The following is a 19,162-nucleotide window of genomic DNA, read 5'->3' as shown; positions in this document are numbered from 1 at the left end:
GTAGTCTGGAGCCCAGTGTTAATGTGACGAAGTGCACTAAATTTTGTAACTAGCTCATCCAGACAGTACCCTGCTTAGCTAAATGAATTGTGGGGTTCAGTCCCTGAGCCCATTACGTGCCTCTGTAACCCTTTCCAATACCACGCACAGAATGGGTATGGGGTGCATAATAAATGAACTAAACAAACTGATAAAAAGATTGCGATATATAGTAGAGGAAAAGAGAGCATTCGTTGTATACTAGTAATATGAGAGAGAGAGAGAGCAAGAGAATATGGGGGATGGGGTGTGTTCCTTGTGTTTTGGGGGGGAGAGATAGGTGTTTGTGGTGAGCAGAGGGCGCGCGCGTGGGAGTCGGCCTGGTCTATATAACCTCTCCTCACCCAAATTACCTCTCATTCCACACCTCTGCCGTTGTTTACGTCTCACCATCTCCCCTCTATTCTGGTTTTCCCTCTGTAACCGTAGTGACCCGTCACCGCTGTCTGGGCCGCGAAGAGGAGCAAGGTCGCTGGTATCTCGCCCGCCCGCTGGCACCACGACCCCCTCCTCCAGGAGCTGAGATGAAGAGCGCAGCCTTCGGCAGGATTCTTCTTCTTGTGGTTCTCCTTGCTTTCAGCTGTGAGTAACTTGGGTAATTCATATGTATAACGTACAATTAACTCCAAAAGGAGGAGTTTGAGCCAAATGTCATCCCCGTGTGGCGCGCATGATAGGCTGGGTGACTGTATGCCCAATAAAAGACTGTTTCGACTGATGCAGTCAAAGTCTCACCTGTTCCAGTGATAGCCCTCAACTCCTGCAGTGAGAGCCCTACCATGTTCCAGTGATAGTCCTACCATGCTCCAGTGATAGTCCTACCATGCTCCAGGGATAGCCCTACCATGCTCAAGGGATAGCCCTTCCATGCTCCAGTGATAGCCCTACCATGCTCCAGTGATAGCCCTACCATGCTCAAGGGATAGCCCTTCCATGCTCCAGTGATAGCCTCATCTGTAGCACCGATAGCTCTTCCCTTGCTATTCGTCTGATGAATTTTAGTATTACGTTCAGGATTTTGATATCTGATTTCCCCATTGCGATTAAACACTAAAAGGAGATCATTTTGAAAATTAATTAAAGTGCAAGTCAACTGTTTCCGTGGGTGACTTAGAGGAGTGCGCCCAGTGCTCCCATCAGCATGTAATCAAACCACTGGCTAAATGTTCCTTAATCCCGTTCAGTCATTCTCAATCCTAGTTCATCCAAGCTGTGGTGTGGACCAACTCCCAGAGATATATAATATAATGTTATCATTCTGTGAAACCAAAAACTAAACCTCTTTAAGTTAAATTAATATTAATGAATACTGTAATTTGATATTTAGTTAGGACTAGGATAGGTTAGGTATTTTTATTTGCAGTACGTTGGTGACGTATTTAGAACAGTGTGATTCGAACATCAGTTGTGAACCTTAAATCGTTTATCATTTATAAACGGGGTTTGACGGCTGGATATACGTCACATTTTGACACACGTTCCCAAATTATCAAAATATTCAAAATATTACATATATTCTGCATATAGATAAACCGTGAATTTTTTGTTTAATGTTGTTTCGCTCCTAATATCATTCAACATTTGAAGAAAAGAGTTGACGATTGAAGAAAAAATACAGATAATCCAAAAATTGTAGTACTCTTTTCTATATAACTCTTGTACTACAAGATCAGTGACATTATAAACAGATATGTACAGTTCTGTCCACTAATATCTTTAAATTAAATATTTTGAATAAAGTTCAAAATTTGCTCCATCGACTATTCTCTCGAAGAAAACTGTAAAATAATACTAACATATGTAATTTCTTATATGAATAAAAATATACTTGCTTTTGAGAAGTTTAGCCTAGTTATAAATGTCATTAGAGTAATGATAATAAGAATACAAGAATAATAATAATACAGTATTTCAGACAATTAAAGTCATTATTAAACAAATTTAATTATATATTGGAATGCCTATGCACCCCGCTTGCTCTTACAAAAAGAGTGTACTCACCTAGTTGTGTTTGCGGGGGTTGAGCTCTGACTCTTTGGTCCCGCCTCTCAACTGTCAATCAACAGGTGTGTGTGTGTGTGTGTATTTACTATTTGTGTCTGCAGAATCGAGCTATTAGTTTTAGGACCCCGCCTTTCTAACCAATCTATTTTCCTCTATTATATCTATTAGTTAGTTAGTTTAGTTAATTTATTATGCACCCCATACCCATCTTGTGGGCGGTAGTGGAAAGGGTTAGAGGCACATAATGGGCTCAGGAACTGAACCCCACAATTCATTTAGCTAAGCAAGTTACAATCTTGATGAGCTAGTTACAAAATTCAGTATAAGTCGTCACATCATAAATGGGTTCGAGACCGACCACAAGTACAGTTTCTAAGTTAAGCAACTGACATGTGGAGAGCTAGTGTCACAATTGATATGTTTGTCCTACACACCGCCCCCCATCCTGTGGGCAGCGGTGGATAGGTTACAGTCACTTAGTTACTACCTACAGTTAGCAAACTGGGAATATTTGGCTAAAATTTCTGGTAGCAGATCATTTTGAATTAAATATTTGCACATTGCTGGAACATTGGTTATAGATTTGTTTCTGAATTCATATATCTTTTCGCACTCCATCACATAGTGACGGAGGGTGTGCGAATAATTTAGTTGACACAGTTTACATTTGGTCAGGTCTACATCGGCAGATAATGAGAATTCCCAGAGATACTTGTAACCGAGTCTAAGCCGAGCAGTAGTAACATCTAGAAGTCTGCTGATTTTATTGGATGAGCCATAGATGTGTGGCTCCTCTTGCATGATAGTATGATGATAGATGGAATTACTGGTGTCGATTTCATTTTGCCTCAGATCTACAAGATTTTGTTGAAATTCTCGGTGTACTGCTGCTCTCAGATTGCTCGTTGACAATCCAAGGTTACACTCAACGTCTCCTTTAAAGGCAGATAAGATTGAAATTACTGAAGGTTTTGGCCTCCGCCACCTTCTCGCCTAACTTGTTTCAATCGTCTACCACTCTTTTTGCCAAATTGAATTTTCTTATATTTCTCCGGCATCTTTGTTTCGTTAGTTTAAATCTATAACCTCTTGCTCTTGAAGTTCCAGGTCTCAGGAATTTCTCCCTATCAATTTTATCGATTCCTGTCATTACTTTGTGCTTTTTGTACTATATTTGTGCTTTTTGTACTTTTTTGTACTTTGTACTTAAAAAAACTACTTTGTACGTAGTGATCATATCGCCTCTTTTTCTTCTATCTTCTAGTTTTTGCATATTTAATGCCTCTAACCTCTCCTCGTAGCTCTTGCCCTTCAGTTCTGGGAGCCACTTAGTGGCATGTCTTTGCACCTTTTCCAGTTTGATGATGTGCTTCTTAAGATATGGGCACCATACAACCACTGCATATTTCAGCTTTGGTATAACAAAAGTCGTGAACAATTTCTTTTGTATTTCTCCATCCATGTATTTAAACGCAGAATTGAAAGTTAGAAAGTGTAGCATAGGCTCCTCACACAATGTTCTTAATGTGGTCCTCAGGTGACAGTTTTTTTTATCTAGTGTGTGTGCGCACGAGTGAGTGAGTGAGTGAGTGAATGAGTGAGCGCGTACGTGAGTGCGTGGGCGTAAGCGCTCGTGTGCAAGTCTATCCTTGTAGCATTCCATTAAGGTGCTCACCATTAAGGTGCTCACCATTAAGGTGGTCACCATTAAGGTGGTCACCATTAAGGTGGTCACCATTAAGGTGCTCACCATTAAGATGCTCACCATTAAGGTGATGACGGTGGAAGCCGCCAATACAAGTATCAGCAGCTGCTGGCACTAACTCCACCCCACCTGTCTGTCATCCTCGCGCCCTGCTTCCCAAATTTCATGCGTTAAGTTTCGCTTCTAAGAACTGTTGGGCAAGACTTGAAGGGTGAGGCAGCGCGCCTGGTTGTAGCCTCGGTTATTAATTAATTAAAGGAGTATAGCATTATAAATGCTTTGCAAATATAAGAACATAAGGATCAAGTAACTGCAGAAGAATTATTGGCCCATACGAGGCATCTCCTATTTATATCCACCCTAACTCATTCAAATATATGTCTAACCTAAGCTTGAAACAATCAAAGAAGCGGTAATTGTTTCCAGAAAACAACCGTTACTAAACCAGTATTAACCAGGTCTTTCCTAAATCTAAACTTATCAAATTTATACCCATTTTTTCGTGTTCAATTATGTGTTGATACTTTTAATACCCTATTAATAGCTACTTTTGTTATGTCCATTCATCTACTTGTACACATCTATCATGTCACCCCTAATTCTTCGCATTTCTAGAGAATGTAAATTAAGCTTTGTCAATCTCTCTTCATATGAAAGGTTTCTAATTTGTGGGATTAAATTTTTCAACTTTTGCTGGAAGCGTTCTAGTGAATTTATATCCATTCTATAGTATGGCGACCAAAACTGAACTGCATAATCTAAATGGGGTCTAACGAGAGCAAGATATAGCTGAAGAATAGCACCAGATAATGAGTGTTCTTCCGTGTTTATTTCCCTCTCGATTTTCGCATCGTCGTCAAATTTGCAAATATTGCTATTCAAACCAGAATCTAAATCATCTATATATATTATGAATAACGAAGCGTGACTAAATCACGCTCCCAGGACAGAGCCTTGAGGCTCTTAACATTTTCCCACTCTGACTTAACTCCATTTATACTAACTTATAAATATATTACGACGCAGCTATTGAGAAAAAACTCCCCTGTTCCCGCGCGCATATGCAGAAGTATTTTTAATAGGCTACTCCTATTTTGAAATTGAAAAACACAGGGTTTCACCTTTTATGAGAGTATTTTATTTTTTGCCCACCCATTACTTACATATTGATGGGTCAGGAGAGGTTCAGACCACCTGTTTCTAAATCATGTGAGAAATTTTTGTGCGGAAACTTGTAAGGATGTGAGGAATTCTTAGGCAGAAACTAGCAACAATGTGAGGCACTCCCGCGCAGAAGTTGAACACTGGAACTAAACACACCTCGGAAACCTTGGTTAAAAGTTAATATTACCCATATGTGGAAGCCCCAAAGTTCAAGAGGATTTCTGTGTTAATATTTCATGGGTCTGATATGCCCCATTGTCGGGTACATGAAGCCTAAGTAGATTGTTGTTGTTTAAGATTCAGCTAATGGAAACAAAAAGTTTCAAGTAGTACGAGCTATGGTGAGTCCGTAATGGACTTACCTGGCACAGGAGCGGGGCTGTAACTTGTGATCAAGTCTAATCAGGCCTAGGTAGAGTAAACGAGGCGCTGCAAGGCAGGAGAGTGCAGCCGGGCAGGCGGCCACCCATAGGTCACTGGCCCAGCATCTTCCAGCGTAATTTTACATGCAAACTTTGCATTAACTCAAATTCAAATTTAACGAAACTATTTATAAACGAGTGTACATTTATAAATGCCTTTAGTTTACAAAGAATTTTAGTATATTATTAATTTTCGCAAGAAAAATATATGAGCCTAACATGTAATAATTATAGGCATATAATATATAACAATTGGTAAGAGCTATTATAAGAGATGCTCAATGCTTCTCTTGGTTTGCCACTCCGTAAAAAATCCACATTTTAGCCAAACCAGAAACGTATGAACACAAGCAAGTTCAAATATGTTTATTGAGACAAGAAAGAAGTACATCTGAAAGGGATAGAGTAAATTAGGCTATTTCTACCCCCTTGAACCCAAGCAACCCACCTAAACTATCGAGTCCGATGCATAGAAAACGTAGATATTTGAGTCGTAACTTTTTTCAAGCTGTTGCATTTGTTAGGTTGGTTACCATATCGTAAAAAACGCGACCTATTAGTTTAGAGGACGGACTGGAAGAATACAGGCCAGACAACAGCAATTCTTACAGATGTATCGAGATTATTGGATACATTATAAAAGATTAGGGTTATCTAGGGCAACGACCGATATTCCCCAGGATGCAACCCTCAATAGTTGTTTAGTTCAATGGCACCAGTTCAATGGCAATAGCTGTAAGAAAACGTGCCTGAAAGTTTCAGTCCGCTCAGGAATCGAATTCGGGACCATGTACAGTAAAGGTTCAGTCAGATATAATATGGATTTTTTGTCCCTGCACTGAATGTGATAATTAACAAATATACTGTATTTATATATATAAAAACCTAGAAGGGTACCACCTCTGGTACAAGTGTAGGGACCCATAGCCTCATATATATATATTCACAAACCTTCATCCACAAAGTTAATTATAAGTGACTATGGAATTATTACTTTGTTATGTAATAATAATTCTACAGGTGAGGGTCAGCTCAAGCGGCAGGACCTCATACCGTTCCCGCGAGTGGGCAAGAGAACGCTGGAGCGAGATGAGGGCGGTCTGCCCGGAGTGGAGGTCGACGACGCACTGGCCCCTTCACCTGTCCTCCTGCAGGACCTGCCGAACACCTTCCAACAAGCTCTGATCAACATTCTGGAGAGACGTGATGAAAGTAAGTTCAGTATTACACAGAACTCAAAATACGATCGTACCAAACGCACATAGTGGTCCTCGAGCGCTAAATGTTGAAATCATTGTTGGCGCGATCTTTTGATTGTGGCACCGAGTTTGTAGCTAAAGGTTCGAGTTTCCCCATATCTAGATGTATTTCCACGTGGAGTTTGACGGTGCTGTGAACGTCAGGGACGGAGGGAAATGAGGGGATAATTTCACTCACTTTACTGCTCGCCCCAGCGTCAGAAGTGGTGTGATCAGCGGGCACCAGTAGTCCTCTAGACACAGTGGAACCTTTTGCTCCACTATGAGCCAGTGGAAAGTTGATGGATGACAGGAGAGAATTCCTGTTGATGGGCCTGAGGGAGGAGGATGTTGAGGGTGGTCCCATGGTGGTGCCGAAGTCTTTAAAATTTAAGTTTTTCACTGCTACAGGTAAAGTAGAATGATTAGAACATTTATGTTAATTTTCCTGAGATGAGTGCATGATGTTTTACAATACTGTAAGAAAAATAAGTGTTATAAAATTCTTGTTTTTAAAGTATTTAGCCAGATAGTAGCTGGAGGTCAGTGCCAAAATCATCGAGGGGCTATATGGCCAGTATATGACCATGCCATGGTGTTCTCTATTGAACTGTACTAACCCTCCAACCTGACCGTGTTGGGCATGCACCTTGCAGCAATCACGATACAAAGTTGGGTGAAGCTACCCACAAGCACCTGGCCTCCAGCCTAGAACAGACAAATATTCTGTTTCATGGATATAGATTACTGTTAATTAAGACTTGTCTACCTACTTTCTCTCAAACCACTACCTTTCGTGTATATTGTGTAATTCTAATTGCTTTGTCTAAAAAGCACATAGCAGAAAATTAACTCTCTTTACTTTTGTGTTCTGTTTTCAGAATTCCGAAACTACAAGGATTCGGAGGATCTGTTGTCTACTGTGTTGAAACTCCCTCACCAGGAGAGCAACCAAGAGCTCCTTCAGCTCCCTCGGCAGGAGAACAGTCATGGGCTCCATCAGTTACTTCTTCAGGAGATCAGCCAAGGGCTCCGTCAGCACCCTCATCAGATCAGCCAAGAGTCCCGTCAGCTCCCTCGTCGTGAGAGCAGCGAGGGGCTCCATCAGCTGCCACGCCGCGCCTTCACCCACACCACCAACGCTCACAGCGTGAAGCCTCACCAAAACACTGGAATCCGCCAGCTAAGATCACACACTCCCGCAGAGCTCTCCACCTTTAATTATTTACTACGTCGCCTCTTTCCACAACTAGAGATACAAAATCCGGCAGAGGTCGAGGCGTACCAACGAGACCAACTTTACCTGTAGATAGACGAGGCAGTGACTAAATACACCTTTGTTTTGGGTTATATGAGGCAGACTCGATGCTATACTGGCAACAGTTAAGCACAGATCAGTATTCACTATGATAATGCAACAAGATAAATGGGAAGGCCGTTTTTAATGTACTCACTACACGAGGAGGCGTTGTATTCCAGAGTTAACAGCTACTCAACCTGAGCTAATGGTGACGTCTCTTCCTCAGTACATAGTTCTAACAATAATTTTGCTAATATATAGCAACTGTTTGGAATGATAACATTTACAGCACAACTTGCAACAGATCGCAGAGTTGTCTTTCCAGAGTACTGTACTAGTCAGTAACAGATGTATACAGATGTGTTGATCACGGATACAGTATTGATGTAATTGCTGATACATGTTCAATAAACTTTAAAATGAATGATAAATGCAGTGTAAATGTTCTCAAGTCCAAATCTGAAGAACTGAGCACACTGTGTGATTATTTCTTATTGCAGGAAAGATCACGCATATGAAGTTTGTATGTTGTCCACTATTTAGTTTGTAAATCAAGCCAATGTTTTTAAATTAAAGACAATTTTAAACAAAATGTATTTCATCCTTCGAAGTGTTATTTTACGCAACCCTTCGGTCTGACTTAATTAGTAAAGTCGAGAATGCATAAAACTTTGCCAGTAGTGCCACAGCAAACAAATATATACAGATTTCAATCTTTCCTCCAAGAACTATGGTACCTATGGTGTCTTGTGTGTCTGATGAATGGCTGATGGAGGTGAACACGAAATCTTTACTTGCAATTGTCGCCTTTAGTGGTGTTTATAATGGTACGTATTGTAGTACATATGGTACGCATACGTACTGTTGTTTGATTTAGCGGCCACGATGGCATCAGTTCCAAACATGCCATGGATGGCATGCTTGGGGAAGCCCCACACGTTCCTCAGAGAGACAAGAATTGGCCCTACCCCACAGAGAACACTGGGTAGACAAACAAAGTTTGTCTACCTAAACACGACTGGTCTTGAGTTTAGGAGGGGACCATCGTGAATCTACCGTTAGGCTACTACTTTATTCGGCTTCCCAGAGTTCACAGAAAGCGTGATGGGGATCATGGGATCCTGTCCCCCGACATAATGAATTATTAGTATTAATTATTGTCATAACAAGCTGGGTAATGTTCTCACAGTCAACTGAAGAGGGAGGCTCATGGGATATCTATATTATCAAAAGTGGCTCATTGAAATAGTATCCAGTTCCCTCCTGCACTGCTTCTAACAAAGAGGCCGCCTCCGCACAACACTCAGACAAACAGGGATCAGTCCTCTGTAACTTTTTCAGGGAATTGGACTCGAACTCTGGAGCGAGCGGGTGAGTAACTGCAATACTGGCTTCCTCAACACTGCCATTCTCTAGGCTAGGCTGAGGCGGGGCCTCTGCATAAATGTCAGCCATAAATGTATCCGAGAGAGCCACCTCCCACTCCCCTTTTGAAGGGGTCCGGTTCTCTGGAAGGACTATTCTTAGACTTACCAGCCATAGACCGTTACAACACATGCAGGGAGCACAACACCGTCCTCTGCGTCCGTCTGTGACAGTACAATATCAGGTTGTATCATAATGGGATAATCTTTCCCAACAACTTGCTCACCAGTCAGATCATTATCCAGGCTCGCATCAACACCTGGAAATCGCAACTGTGTGCTAACACCAATGATACAGAAACCTCGGGTGAACCTAAACTTTAAAGCAAATCTTGTCCTTAGAGATTATCAAAGAAACCAAGTTTACCAGACACTTAGTCAATTTTAAAGCCTCGCAATACATATGCTACAATACAGTTATAACTTCAGAATAATTCCTGTTTAGGACAAAGGTATACTTACGTTTACCAATAGAATATTAGTGGAACTTTTAAAAGCCTTCAAAGCATGAAAATATATAGAAAAATATTGTTTAACCATAGGAAGTCTACTGCTATGCTTACTACTACTACTCATTAGAATCACTTCAGCTTAAATAAGGCTGTGATAACCTAACACATAATCATTATAATCTAGATGTACATTTAGAAGCTTTATTTGTCGGTGATTTTTATACAAATCAGTTGTGGCTGCAGGGAACAGGTGTACAGCCATTTTTTTTATTATATATACAAGAGTTCATACATTCTTGTACAGAGATTTGATGGAGGCTGACTCCATACACAGTTTCAAGTGTAGATATGATAGAGCCCAGTAGGCTCAGGAATCTGTACACCAGTTGATTGACAGTTGAGAGGCCGGACCAAAGAGACAACCTCAAGCCCCGCAAAGCACAACTAGGTAAATACAACTAGGTGAGTGCTTCCAATTAGAGCAGGGAAACTTACATTGGCAAAATGTACAGTACTGTATATAGTTAGATAGTTAGAATGATAAGAAGGCAGTTTGAAGGATAACTAAAATAAATTAATTATACAATGAAATTATAGAAATTAACACATCCTCATCAAAATCTTACATCAACAGATTCATGGACTAGTTTAGATCAGTCATTGAACGCACAGCTCAACCAAATCTTAGGAAAAGAGCATTTGACTTTAAGAAGAGGTAATTAAATTATTATTCAACTGTACGAGTCTCATGTCCATTCTCATTCGCACTACTGTATACAAGTATGGAGACCTCACTTTCAAAATGACGTACCTGTTTTGAAGAAAGTTCAAAGCAGAACGACAAAAATATCAGAGCTATTTTTTTTTATATACAAGAGTTCTTACATTCTTGTAAAACCACTAGCGCCTATAGCGATTCTGGTAGGTCCTTAATCTCAATATGCCCCGGGAATACGACCCGCCAAATCGTTTAATAACCAGGTACCCATTCACTGCTGGATGAACAGAGGTGACTCAGGGCGAACAAGTCGACTCATATACCAGGGACGCTTGAGGGCCACAGTTCACAAATCTCTGAATATGTTAGATATTAAGTCACTGCACATCTTCTCATGTGTACTCTATATATTTAAAACTCCGAACTGTAATGTCAATCATGACCTTAAAAGCTTCTTAGAAGGTTGTAACAGAACCCATGGGCACCACACACCAGAAACAAATACCTATTTGATATTCCAAGAGTAGGTCTTAGTCAAACTAGAAATGCTCTACAAATCAAAGGACCCAGAATGTGGAATGACCTTCCCAATCATGTCAAAGACTGTATCTCTCTCAACCAGTTTAAGAGAAAAACTAAATACTACCTAGTAAACTCCATGTAACCTACCTTACTCCTAAATGTCAACCCATGTCTTACTATTTTAAACAATGCTGTTTGTTGACCAACTTGTATAATTGCTATTTTCTGCCATGTTCCCCCCCCCCCTTTTTATTTGTTATTTTTTCAACACAATTTATACTTTAAGCTCAATTACTATTAAGTTTTAGTCTCAGTGTTCCCCCCCACCCTGTCACCTTGCCCGAAACGCTATGCGTACTAGTGGCGTTTAGGTATTGTATGTACTGTACTAGCTCATCTTAAAATCCAACATTATGTTTGTAACTCATCTTCAATATATGTACCTTTACCTGAATAAAAAATCTAATCTAATCTAATCTAATTTAGAAGTCTGCTGATTCTACTGAATGATCCATAGATGTATGACTCCTCTTGCATGATAGTATGATGATAGATGGAATTACTGGTGTCGATTTCACTTTACCTCAGATCTACAAGATTTTGTTGAAGTTCTTGGTGTACTAGTGCTCTCAGTCTGCTTATTGACAAGCTAAGGTTATACTTAATTTCTCCTTTAAAGGCAGATTCTTTTGCTAATTCATCAGCTCTATCATGCATTCGGAGGCCAACATGAGATGAAGTTCACATGAAATGGACTCTAATTACCATCATTAACATTTTTTTGTATTTGTGTCTAGCTTCAGACACAAGCATATTACAGTTATGTCCTAAAGAATTGAGAGCAATTAAGGATAATAAAGAGTCACTTACAACTAATGTATCAAGTTTGGAGACTTGTACACATTTCAGTGTAAGAAGCAAGGCAAATAGTTCGGTCTGAAGGGTAGAGGCCCAGTTGTTTATACGGACTCCCCACTCAAAGTATAAGCCTCGCCCATTGTCAGGACAACTGCACTTCCAGCTGCACCCGTGGGGCGGTGTAGGGAACCATCATTGTATATGATTTGAGAGAGAGAATGCTCTGTGGACATAGCATCAATTTGGCTTCAGCTGCAGCATTTATTACATCATGCAGACATATAACTTCCTCATGCTGTTGCTGTGTAGCCACTGTCAGGTTGCTATCATTTTCAGCTAGTATATTGCACTATACAGATTTCGAGGGTCCTGGGAGACATCTCCCGTCATGCAGGGTGCAGTCGCACCTCCACAGATCTCCAATATCAGCTCTTGATACTGGTAATGGCTCAAAAGGGCCACCACTTACGGGCTATTCATGCCCGTGCCACCTTTTGGGTGGCTTAATCTTCATCAATCAATCAATCAATCAATCAGTCTTATTATTCTGAAAGTTAGATGGTCCCCTGGAAGATGGAATTTCCCCCTTCAGTTGTGTCTTCTGGTCCCCATGGTTTATTGATCCCAATAAAGTCGGGATTCTCAACCTTAGTGTATCTATATAATGCGCCTATAAACTATTTACTAACTTGTAAGTGGAAATGAGAGCGATGAGTGAGAAGGAGCGCACGTTGAGGCCGGCCATTGGCCGGGGTGTGGCGGGGCGGCCAATGGTGGCCGGGCCGTCACACGCCGCCACCCGCCGCCACACTCACACACTCGCACCTGCATATATACAATATGCATGATAAAGTCGTTGCTGTAAGTCCTCCTCTCGTCTGTATTGCAAGCAGATATTCTTGGCCGTGCGTGTGTATACAGATATAAAAGATCTAATGTGTATTCTTGGAGAAAAAGAGGTGTTTAGTGATGATGTTGAACACTTTGGATGACCAGATGGTGGAAGATTGTGTATATGAGGACGAGTCGCCCCATGCTTAGGTTCTTTCTTATTTAATGGGGCTTTTTTTTCTAGACTTGATTGAAGGACGCTATGGTTGTTGGGTTAAGACTGGTATATATAAGGGTAGAACCCAATCACGACCCAATATGTTTATGCGGCTGTGCAGTTTTTGGCTCTGAAAATTTGTTTTTAAATGGCATGTGTAATTGTGATTTTAACGTATAATATCAATGTCTTAAACATGGAGTTATTAGGTAGTTGATTAATTCATCAATCTGCTATTGTGTGATGGTTTCTACAAAGATAGTGCTCAATACTGTAATGCTCTGTATGTAGACATATGGAGGTGAACATCTTGTGATCACCAGTGAGATGCCTCATAGTTGGTGGGGTGAATGACTTATTCAGTGAGGTTAAACATGTGGATCTCCCCATGGACATGTGGACAGCCGCCTTGACTAAGGAACATCATGGGCCTAACTGGCCATCTAGCCCACCAGGCTTCCTGTCCCTACCAATGGTACGGTATACCATTATATTATAGCTTAGTTGGTGTGGACGTGGCCAGATTGTACACAGGTGCTTCATAAACTTTTTTATTATTATTATTGTTAAAGTAATATAGTTGTTAGGTTGGGTTTAAAATCTGTGACCTGTTTGGGTATGAAGTGAGAGGTGTCCCAGGTAACTATGTATTTACAAGTTGGCATACATCAACTTGTTCCACTTTTTGAGTCGACTATAAGCATATTTATTGTGCAATAATAATAATAGTAAAGACTTAAGTGCAACAAGATGGTGTGTGCAAGCTTGGGAGTGTGGTAATTAATTTTACTAAACATCCCGTTGCCTAAGGATTAACTAGTGTACAGTAGATAGGTTAGGCATGGATTTAACGACATGGTGCCTTTTTTCAAACTATACTGTACTTGAATTGACAATTACTGTCCTTCACCAAAAAAAAAAGTCACTCATCCAGGCTTGGGCAGCCAATTGGAAGGACATTTCTGGAGTAGATAGTACTGTTGGTGCGTTCTGGTTGAGAATTCCGGGTTCAAATCCCTCACTTAATTTTTTTTACATGTTTACAAGCATTATACCATATTCCCTTTCAGTTCCACCACAATTGGTATAGAGGCCTTGACTGTAGCACATTCATTGGCCCCGTTAAGTCCAATTTTTACTCGAGCTCTATAAAAAAATACAAAAAATTAGTACCAGATCACATCCCTATACATGTGAACACATTTATTTTCATTTTGTATTGATGCCATACAAGTGTATTAGGGATTCTGTAATGTGCCTATACTGTATATTGTTTCAGACCATGGAGGAAAATCCTCCAAAGGTGAATAAATGGGATGGAAATGCTCTTAAAAATGCGCTTGATGATGCAGTAAAGGACGTAAGTACTGTATTAAATTGTCAGCCACTGGAAACCTAATGATAATACAGTATAATGAAATTTGTTTATACAGTTTTGAATACAGTATTTTAATTTTAATTTTCCTGAATTGTGTAGCTGAAACATAACTTCCGGTATTTACTTTTTAGGTGTTGCTATCACGGTTCAGTTATGTAGAAAGCCACAAGCTGCTTGACGGTCGGCTTATCATATCATCTGTGGCAGTGGGATTCTCAGTTTTTGCTCTTATTTGGGATTTACTTTATCCATTCCCACAGTCCAGGTAAGAATTCCACAACAATTTCATAATAAGATAAATTGTTTAAAATTTGGTCCATGATCTTAGTCTAGATGCCTAAATGCAAGTTTCCACATTGTGATATTCATCCTGATCCTCTGGCTGTCACAAAACTTTTGCACTTCAAAACTAATGATTTTCAAATCTTTTTTTTGTATATAATTAAGGTAATTATTGTAACTTGTGACATGCTGTGTAATTACTTCAGTGTAGTTACAGGATGAGAGCTACACTCGTGGTGTCCCGTGTTTCTAGTAATGTCGTATAATCCTTCGAAACGACTGTACTGACAGTTTTTGCCTCCTCCGCCTTCTCATTTAACTTGTTACAACCATCAACCACTCTGTTTAAAAAAGAAAACTTTCTAATATTTTTTCAGCGCCTTTGTTTCCTTTGCTTGAATCTGTCTTCTTGTTCTTGAAGTTGCTAGTTTCAGGAATTCCCCTTTCTATTTGGTAGATTCCTGTTAATATTTTGTATGTGATCATATCACCTCGTTTTCTAATCTTCTAGTTTTGGCATGTTTAACGCCTTAGTCTCTCCTCAACTTAATAAGGAATATTTTTTTGTTTACTCAGTATTTGGCAACAAAATTTTTCACAAATGGGTACAGTAATAGACAACTTCAGACTCCTACTAGCTATCTTGTAGTCACTTAGCTCATGCTAAATTAAATAAACGCTTCTAATTTTTCCTAAACTTGACCTGCCTTACCTTTTGCTTGTAATGAAAATAGTGACAATAAATCCTTTGATTTGGCTTCTTGGTTGAATTTGATATTAGAAATATCTCTTAACATTTATAGTATCGAGTTACTTGGATCATATTTTATTACAATATGGATGCAAATCTAAAGCAATTTTCCCGAGTTATTTACATTGATTACCATACCAGTAATTTTCATCCCCGAAACCCAGCTCATGATCCCTGTTACGTTCTCCATTCTTTCTTGGTTCATTTTTTCCTCTCCATATTCCCCTAATACTGCCTAAAGCTGAAGCAAGGGGGGATATAACGTATGTTCAGAAAACATATCTTACCGCTTTCTACCACAATTCTTAGACGAGATATCTTGATTTCTCATCAACCTCGGAAAATAAACTTTTTCCAGGAACTATTCTAGCATACCTTCCATGATTTGCTCGTGTGAAGTAATTCCTAATGCAGCCCCTTATCTACTTCTTGAAAACCCTCCAACACTGCATTCTCCTACCATGTCATCCATGGTTACATCAAAGACATTTATTATTTACTGAAACTATTGCCTGTTACTGAAGGTTGGTGTCAGTAACCCAAACTTTGGATTAAAATTCTGCATGACCCGGGTGCATAGCTTTATTTCCCCTAATTATTATTATTTTTGTAATTAGTCTGAAATATTGGAGGGTTTACAACAAACTTTACAGAACCAAAAGGTGCTAAATGTGTAATTGTTTCTTTGACCAAGCTATGGTCAAGGAAGCTTGGCCTTGGGTTGAAAATGTAATAAAGCCCTTGAAAGCAGCCACTCACTGTCCGTGTGAGTCTTTGTTATTCTTGCTGGCAAAAAAAAATATGCTGATTGTAGAATTTCCTCAGATGTTATTCACTAGAAATGATTGTATGAACTTTCAGAACTGTGATGTGTGTGTGTGTGGTATCCTACTTCATCATGATGGGAGTTCTTACTTGGTATACTACCTACTTGGAGTGTGGAATCTTCTGCACAGCCCTTAATAAAGATGCTGCTGGGATTGACCCAGATGATGTGTGGAATGCTTCCTCTTCTCTTAAGAGGCAAGTATGAGTTTACCTTTAAAATGGAACAGTATAATATATTCTCAGTGTATACTATATCATTTTGCTTAGATGGAATTCAGTAGCATGGTTGTTTATATCAACTTAATTACATTACCATTCATGCCTTTTGTACATTGGTGTTCCAGCTCTTCCTCTCGACTAATACGATGTTGTGGTAACCAACATATCAGATTTAACATACAATGACAAGTAGGCTCACAGAAATCCATATATTCTATGCATAAGTCGGTTGCTTGGGTTTGTGCATTCTGGTTAAGTTAGAACATTGAATTTTGTTTTGATATTCTTATTGTTGCTAATAGTATGAATAATTTGATTCTAAAAAAAATATACTTGGTATATATACTGTAAATACATTATATTTTTTTTATTGGTACACAGTACTGTACAAGCAATCCATTTGCCTTTGGCAATTAATATATTACTTTAAGTGTTGCAAGATCAGTTTATTTGGCTACCCTATATTTGTCTTAACATGGTATCCACTTTAAATTACCAGTATTTCTTAAAGGCTAGAAATCACCCAGTGTGCTTCATTACATTTGGTTATGTTTTAAGTTTTCATTTATATCTGGACAGGGAGCCATGTTTCACAGTTACCACTGTCTTTGTTCTTATTAGATTTTGTTCATTGTTAATGATAGATATTAACTGAAGTGCATTAGCGAGGTGTCCTTTAACCCCCTTGTGTGGTGACCTCGACCATTCTCGGTAAGATTGTTGTTCCCATGTTCATTGCATCAAGTGCAGCAATGCTAATCCTGTCTTTTCCCAATTTTGTATTAAACCATAAATTTGAAGCCATCTTCAACCTGAAACATAGGTTATATATAATGATTTAGATTTGATAGAGCCCATAGGATTCAGAATCTGTACACCAGCTGGTTGACAGTCAAGAGGCGGGACCAAAGAGCCAAAGCTCAACCCCTGAAAGCCCAAGAAGGCGAGTACAGTATCTTTCCCAGATTTTAGACACCAGGTTTGATGTCTCCTCCTTTTCTGACATGACTTGCATATTTAGGGAAAACAGTAGTAAAGGCACAAGTTATAAACGCATTGGGATGTTCACATTCTTAGAGATAAATTAAATATTACACTTCATTATTAATCTTTTGCAATTAACATTGTAATTTAGTGTCAAGCTAGTACACATATAACATAAGGTGGTTTAAATATAAAATACTTTGTGGTTAAATATTATTGATTTAGATGTCCTTGACTAAAAGAATGAGATACGAACACCGCCAATTTTTAAATTGCACACTAATGGTTTATCGGTGATTTATTATTGTATACCATTTCAGATTTGACAACAACTACCACCTGCGTCTGACACAGAAGGCTGGTAAGACAGGGCGAGCGAAGGAGGCCCGGACTGTTCTCACTGTAGAGAACTTTTTCGATGAGACTGGCAGGCTCTTGTATGGATCTGTGGCAAAGGAAGTTCTACGTCTACATTCTGATGTAGAGCATAAGAAAAACTAGAATTTCTTGATTATTTAAGTTTGTTGCAGGAAGGATTGGTTAAAATGTTTTCGTAAGCACATTACTTTAATATTTCCTGCTAAATTTTTACCAAATGTTTGGAAGGTCACATCCTTCAATGGTTGACAACCGGACACAGTTGTCATAAATGTCATTTTGATGTAACATTCCCAGTGAGTACAATATCAGAGTAATATTAATTCAATGTTGAACAAAAGTTATCGGCCTTAATTTATGAGTAATAAACATTATCAATATTGAATAATTATCACCATTAATTCAGTGTTGAGTAAATGTTACACTTGGATATTGTGCCCACTGGGTTCAGGCTTCCATGAAGCTGATCATGGTGTTGGTGTTAATTCTTTTTGATAAATGTATGTACAAATATGAAGGGACATTTACACTTGACATTTAATTTAAATTAGGTAATTATACATGTAAGATTCATGTGTATTTGGTTGTATTATTGCCTATTATCAGATAATTAAGTTAAAACTGTTATGCTGTCAGTCTTTGATCCAAAGTTAATTTGTATTGATACATTCTCTGATGTCATTTCTATATTGGCTATTGATTTATCAAACTGTTTTTACAAGGAATTTTTGTTAGCTACCAAGTAAAGTGGACATGCTTATGTAACTAGTATTAGTGCAATTTCTAAAGGTAGATGTCCATTGACATTGGGATTTGTTTTATTAATATACATGAAATGAACTTTTACCATCTTGACGTGTCTGAATAAAAATCATGATTATATTTTGTTTTTTATGCTTGTCTGCTAGAACATTATAGGTGTTTCCTTTATGGCAATCTTCTTGCATTTGTGCTATTCATATGAAAACTCCATATAATTACAGTAATATAGTTAAAGAATTTACTTAATTATGCATTCTTAAATAATTTTTGTACTGGAGTTTTGACATTGGCAGAGGTTACTTTACATTCCTATTGGTCTAGTAGTAAATATTTAATGGAGAAACTGAAAAATTACTCACGGTCTATACACAATAAACATTTTTTAAAAATTATTTTTAATTTACCATAAAAATTAGGTAACATTTTTAATGGTAACAAGGGTTCTGGTAAGTCAGGTTTGTTCTCTGCACAATCTACAATTGCAGGTTCAAATCCCAGGTGGGACAGAAATGGTTGGGCACAGTTCCTTTCACAGAGCAGTAAATACGTACTGTACTCGGGAGTTAGTCAGCTTGGGGAAACTTGAAATCCTAACGTGTATGAATACACCCTGGCTTCCTATCTCCAGACACAAGTATTATCAGAGTTCAAAACCAAAGATCTCTTGCTTCTATCCTTCAAATACC

General features: G+C 38.9%; 2 protein-coding genes across 3 annotated transcripts; both read left to right on the top strand.

Moving 5' to 3' along the window:
- The first annotated feature begins 416 nt into the window (after positions 1 to 416).
- On the top strand, positions 417 to 8,423 carry LOC123764196 (uncharacterized). The gene is made up of 3 exons (XM_069315703.1): positions 417 to 621; positions 6,355 to 6,546; positions 7,454 to 8,423. The coding sequence occupies exons 1-3, from the start codon at positions 564 to 566 to the stop codon at positions 7,879 to 7,881; spliced, it is 678 nt and encodes a 225-aa protein (XP_069171804.1). The 5' UTR covers positions 417 to 563; the 3' UTR covers positions 7,882 to 8,423.
- A 4,133-nt stretch (positions 8,424 to 12,556) lies between these two features.
- On the top strand, positions 12,557 to 18,865 carry Spase25 (Signal peptidase complex subunit Spase25). 2 transcript variants are annotated; one of them, XM_045751884.2, is made up of 5 exons: positions 12,557 to 12,707; positions 14,174 to 14,254; positions 14,404 to 14,537; positions 16,167 to 16,328; positions 17,657 to 18,865. In XM_045751884.2, the coding sequence occupies exons 1-5, from the start codon at positions 12,687 to 12,689 to the stop codon at positions 17,835 to 17,837; spliced, it is 579 nt and encodes a 192-aa protein (XP_045607840.1). In that variant the 5' UTR covers positions 12,557 to 12,686; the 3' UTR covers positions 17,838 to 18,865. The 2 variants fall into 2 exon arrangements, with proteins under 2 accessions (XP_045607840.1, XP_069172168.1); XM_069316067.1 differs by lacking the exon at positions 12,557 to 12,707 and adding an exon at positions 13,268 to 13,369.
- Positions 18,866 to 19,162: the final 297 nt, after the last annotated feature.

This window comes from Procambarus clarkii, chromosome 82 (assembly GCF_040958095.1).
Source record: "Procambarus clarkii isolate CNS0578487 chromosome 82, FALCON_Pclarkii_2.0, whole genome shotgun sequence".
Taxonomy (NCBI): Eukaryota; Metazoa; Arthropoda; class Malacostraca; order Decapoda; family Cambaridae; genus Procambarus; species Procambarus clarkii.
This window is presented reverse-complemented; position numbering and strand designations above follow the sequence as displayed.

Coding starts and splice junctions, on each gene's coding strand:
- Spase25 (XM_069316067.1), top strand. CDS start 13,283: ATGGACATGTGGACAGCCGCCTTGACTAAGGAACATCATGGGCCTAAC. Junction 14,255..14,403: donor TTGATGATGCAGTAAAGGAC/GTAAGTACTGTA, acceptor TTTACTTTTTAG/GTGTTGCTATCACGGTTCAG. Junction 16,329..17,656: donor GCTTCCTCTTCTCTTAAGAG/GCAAGTATGAGT, acceptor ATACCATTTCAG/ATTTGACAACAACTACCACC.
- LOC123764196 (XM_069315703.1), top strand. CDS start 564: ATGAAGAGCGCAGCCTTCGGCAGGATTCTTCTTCTTGTGGTTCTCCTT. Junction 622..6,354: donor GGTTCTCCTTGCTTTCAGCT/GTGAGTAACTTG, acceptor ATAATTCTACAG/GTGAGGGTCAGCTCAAGCGG. Junction 6,547..7,453: donor TCTGGAGAGACGTGATGAAA/GTAAGTTCAGTA, acceptor TTCTGTTTTCAG/AATTCCGAAACTACAAGGAT.